The sequence below is a fragment of the Limulus polyphemus genome, unplaced genomic scaffold (genome assembly GCF_000517525.1).
Source record: "Limulus polyphemus unplaced genomic scaffold, Limulus_polyphemus-2.1.2 Scaffold4100, whole genome shotgun sequence".
NCBI classification, from domain to species: Eukaryota; Metazoa; Arthropoda; class Merostomata; order Xiphosura; family Limulidae; genus Limulus; species Limulus polyphemus.
Window position 1 is genome coordinate 72,497 of NW_013669710.1, and position 5,465 is coordinate 77,961.

General features: G+C 29.4%; 1 protein-coding gene across 1 annotated transcript in view; it reads left to right on the forward strand.

Annotated features, from left to right (window-relative positions):
- LOC106470585 (la protein homolog) overlaps nt 1-4,123 on the forward strand; it is a 30,296-nt gene extending 26,173 nt beyond the window's left edge. The window contains exons 14-16 of the mRNA XM_013931149.2: nt 515-580; nt 1,448-1,567; nt 3,818-4,123. Of these exons, the coding sequence (XP_013786603.1) occupies nt 515-580; nt 1,448-1,567; nt 3,818-3,948 (317 nt within the window). The 3' untranslated portion in view covers nt 3,949-4,123. The remainder of the gene's footprint in view (nt 1-514; nt 581-1,447; nt 1,568-3,817) is intronic.
- The last annotated feature ends 1,342 nt before the right edge of the window (nt 4,124-5,465 follow it).

Here is a 5,465-nt window from a genome sequence, read left to right on the forward strand (position 1 = left end):
GAGGAATATAAAAAAAACAAAACAAGAACATTGCTATGCTTAGAAGTACCAAAAGAATTTGTATATAATCAGAATTATGATATTTTGTGTAGTTTTTTTTTATTTTTTACCTGTATGAAACATTCTGAATAGGAAACACATCTGACAGGCTGTTTGAATATTCCACTAGCCATAATAGTTTTGAACTAAATGTGTCACAAAAACAAATTCCTGAATCATTTTATTTTATGACAGCCCAGTTGGTAAAACTTACAAATATTAATAAATGAAACTAAAATATTACCATTTAGTGAGTTGTCATGCAAGTTAGCATAAAAGTACAGGAAACAACATAAACACTGTAATATTTTGGATACGGACATAAGGATTTGAAGGAAATATTCCATAAAATTTAGCTAGTTGGGTGGACATAGCCAATTTTAATTTCATGAAGTTTATAGCAATGTACAATTACAAAAATGATTTAATAATAAAACTCATCTACAGTGTACTGTGGTTTTTTTTTATGCCCTAGGGGAGGAAGAACAGCAGTACTGGAAGAGATTTGCAAAGACCAGAGCTGCGTGGAAAAAGAACATACGTATGTTTTTCTTATAAGCTTTTGTTTGAAATACTAAATTGTAACCTATTACACAAATAATAATTAGTATACCAAATAAAACAAAAAAAGTTCAATGTGTTAAAATTTTTGTACATCTGAAAGTTTTAATTGGGTTCCTAATTTGCCTGTTCAGGTTTCCTTTGCATGAGCAAAAGCAAAAATGTTTTCAAGACAAAGACATTAATGTAATAAATTTAAGTTAAGCTTAGATATTAATATTTCACAAGTCATTGAGGAAATTTATTTTAAATAACAAGTTCATGGTAAACAAGGTCAGTTATTTTGGTATCAAAATAGAATAGCAACTTAACAAAATAGGTTTCTTAATAAAGCTGTGTTCTGCTATGGTGTAAAATCTAATTTGTTGCGTGCAGTTCATATATATATATATATATATATAATTTCAATTTATGTGTAACTTTTGATTTAGGTACCAGGATGCTTAAATATGATGGTGAGACTTTTTTAGTAGAATTTAATGTATTGATGTAACAGTTAATTTTCATAAACAGTGGAGAAATTTGGCATTTTATATTGCACATAGATAATATCAAATCTTGAAATAGGTCTAGCATGACCTGGTAGTTAGAGTGTACAACTTGCAATCTGCAAATCATGGGTTCTACTTCCTGTTACCGAACAAGCTCACCTTTTGAGCCCAAGAGTTGATGGTGTTGACCAGCTGCCTTCCCTCTAGTCTATCACTGCTAAATTAGGGATGGCTTGCACATATAGCCTTTGAGTAGCTTTGCAGAAAGTTCAATACAAAACCTTGGAATAAGTTTACAAACTAATCTGTTATTAGTAGTGAAATTACATCAGATAATATATTTTAATGATACACAGAGAAAAACAACAGTTCTAGTAGAGGAAGAAGAGGTTTTGGAAGAAAAAGAGGTGGTGGTTCTGGTAGAAGAGGAAGGGGACCAAGAGGAGGAAGACAGTTTAATCAGGAGGATAGAAATGGTGAGTGTAGTTTATTTAATTTTATTATGTTGTTTGGAGGTGGTTGATTTGTATGTCAAATGTATGCCATTGAACAAGTTAATGGATATTCTTTAAATTTAGGTATAGTTAATCCATTAGTAAAAAATTAATAAATTTTGAACACAGCTGTTTTCTTTGTAATTTTCTGAGATGTATGTATGAGTTCGAAACAATATCAAGAGCTAATAGTTTCATGTCTTTGCCATGAAGTAAATAAAGCTACTGGATTCATAAAACATGTTCTTAGTTTTCTTCATAATATTTTGCAACATAATCCAAAACTTAAATAATTAACATAATTGATAAATTCAAAAATCCAAGTAGAGCTATCAATATTTTTAATACAAGATTGTATATTTTATTGTTAAATCCACAAAAAAAGATCAGTTTTCGAGTGTACGATTGACATAGAAGGAAAATTTGTATCTTTTTCAAAAGTAGTAGAAAGTACAAACAATAAGAGAAAAAATACTTGAATGATTTGCTTTAATGAATGATGTATCAGAATATTAACTAACAGTAGCAATTGTCTTAGTAGATTAATGACCTTCACTAGGACATGTTCTCAATGAAAGTCTGGCTGAAATGTTTACCATAGTTCTTTTTATATATTTAAGTTATATTTATGGTTGATGCTTATATAGAAATATTTAAAGTCAGTTTGGGTTAAGATCAGACTCTCTCTGTATTTTTGTTTTCAACCGGCAATAATCTGCTTCAAGTCCCAGAACTTGAGAAAGGTTCTGGTACTCATTTCAAGCTAAGTAAAAGATCTTAGCTAGGAAAATTAACCTTAGAAGTCTGACTGAAATGATATTGTAACCAGCAAATATTACAACCCTGTAAGGTTTGTTTTTAATAAAAAAATTATTTATTTATTGCTTTATGTTTGGTTGGTATGCCATATATTTTATTAATCCAACCATTCATGAGATCTGTGTAGCCATTTTCAGACATGTATATAGGAATATTTGTGGCTATCTTTGAGTATCATGCTCTTTTTTTTATTATAAGTAATACTCATTAGTTCTTTGTAATGTGTGTACACAGGTTGGCCCTGTGGTGGAGCTCTGGATTTTGGAGGCAGTGTGCCTGTTTCAATTCCGTAGCATATTCTCCATATTTTAAGCTGTGCGTGCATCTTAAGAGTGACAATCCCTTAGTACGGATAGTGAGTGTAGGATGTTGCTGCCTGCCTTCTGACTATGAGCTCAAAATTAGACATCAGCAGATAGCCTTGGTAGTTTTACCATAAATACAAATATAAAAATTTTAATGTCCATATGTTAAATGAAGTATTAGATTCTCTAACTACAAAACTACAGAAAACTGTCCGTTTTTTTGGTTTTTTTTTCAATTTAGCATGTTCATTGAATATAATGACTTGTAATATGAAATAAAAAGAAAAATTTGGAAACAATAAAACAGAAAATATGTGTACTGAAAATCAAGTGTAAGATAAAAGAAGACTTGGGAGTCATAAGGACAATGTAATTTAAATATTTGAAGTTAAGGTTTAATAACTGATTATATGCTAGTGAAAACCAGAATCTCGGTCTCAATGAACTTTTGGCAAAAAAAGAGAGGCAAATACTGGTTTGAGTGATGTTTTTTGTTGGAGCACCTGTCCACTGTTATTGTTGGGACTGCTTAATGATGATGATTAAAAGCCATATAAACACACAAAAACTTGTTAATCTCATTGGACTGTGTATGTTCCCAAGAAACTTTGTTTAAACACGGAGAAAGTTTTTCCTAAATTAACTGTCCAAAGAAAAGGTAAAAAATGTGTGTAGCTTTCATAGTTTCATGTAAGGACATCATTACTCTGTTGGATGCAACTTGCTTGTTAATTACATCATTAATATACTTGATTAATAGAAGCACTAGGCTTCAATGGGATGTTGATATATTTAAAACAAAATTAAAGTTTCCTTAAGTATAATATTTTAGGACTTGTATAAATTATGGCCATCATGTCAGTCAACATCACTTGTAAGCTTTCAGTTCCTAATGGTTGGTGAAAATCCGACCTTGGTTATGAAATTATTCTGTTATTTGTATAATAGACATTTTGGACTGCATGATTCTTTCTTTACAAATAGTTTAGCATTTTCAAAGTCAGTGTAATAAGGTATCAGAAATCTAATGTAGAATAAAATGTAGTTTTAATTGCAAGAAAGAATTAAGAATTTTTTTTACTGTTTCTTCTCTGTTATGTATTTGCAGGCAAAGAAGAAGCCAAATTAAAAACAACAGAGCAGAAATCTCCAATTAAAACTGAAACAACAGAAACATCAGAAGGTGAACCACCAGCTAAACGGTTAAGAGCTGAAAACAGTGAAACATCAGTTGACTAATTCTTTTTCTTTTTTGTCTATAATGACAAGCACTGTATTTTTAATACAGAAACTATTAAATGCTAATGCCATAGTGTAGTAAAAGTTTTCCTCATGATCAGAATCATTTTGTTTTTATTGTGCATTCCTTTTTTTTATTCATAGCAAAATAAAGAAATTCCTTAAATGTGCCAAATGCCTCCTAGAATTTCATAACCCAAGAGCAGATATTATAGGAAATAAACGCAATTCATTCTTTTTCTATTTAGAATATTAATAAAAGAATGATAAGCTGTTAGCCTCTCATATTATCATAGTCTATTTTTTTATTGTAATTTCTAGATTTATACATTGTTTATTGTGAAGCAAGAGAATGAAAACTGATTATTTCCCAGAAATTAAAGATTAAAGATTCTCAACATGCATTTGTAAAGTACTAATGATAAATTCTAGGAAATAATTTAGAGCTTTTAAGAAAAGCCTTTTCATTTTCATGTTTTTTTAACCAGCTTGAAGTTTTGTGGAATAAAATATGTTCAGTTAATAAGAAGAAATTGTCAAACTAAATGTTTTTTGATTTACAGATAAAAAAGTAAGTATGTTTAAAAACTTATTTTTAAATCACTACGTTTCACTAGGTTTACCCAGCATCATCAGATAGCATGCTTTAAATATAATCTTGCAACAGCTCAAACTGTCAGTGTTACAATGTCAGTAATTACCTCTGAAAATTACAATGATTTTTTTCCCTTCACCTTCCTAACTTTCACCCTACCTTAAAACTTTTTCAAGTTTTCTGTTGATCAACCTTGATTTTTGAAACACAACCAAAAATACAAGAAATTGTAAAATAATGACATTCTTTAAACATGCCAAAATGCTTCTTAGATTTTCATAACCCAAAAGCAGATATTATAGGGAATAAAATTTGTTCATTTTGCTTGTTTATAAGATTAAAACAGGAATGTCTAAGCTCTCAGTTTATCATATGATTATAGTGTAATTATGATCAAATATAGAATATTTAAGATATGGCAAAAACAGTTTTTAAAAACTTTCATATTATGGTTAAAATAGTCCCGCCAATTTTCCAATGAATTATTTAATTTTTTACAGCATTAGATTCTTGTACCTTTCAAATTCATGGTCTACTTAAAATCCATATAAGCTGAATTATCCGTTACATGCTTATAAAGGTTACAGCTGTAATCTTGAAAACCTTGTATCTTGGTTATTTGCCCTTTATGACACAAAGGCTTGTATTGATAGTTTTCTTTTAAAATTTGAATGTAATTCATCCTAAAGTTAAGTTTACACTCAAAAATAAAGTTGATGTAAGCTTTAATTTTTTTTATTGTTTTAGTTGGAAAAACAGAGTGAATTTCACTCCTCCATTTTTCAAACGATACACACTCAGTTTACCTTCATTTGAATTCCTTCCAGAAAGCTAAACAAAAAATAAAATAAAGAGAAATCGTAGAATTTTTTTTTCTTCTCTTACCCAGCTTTTCCGAAAATTTGTTTTAAACATTTCAACT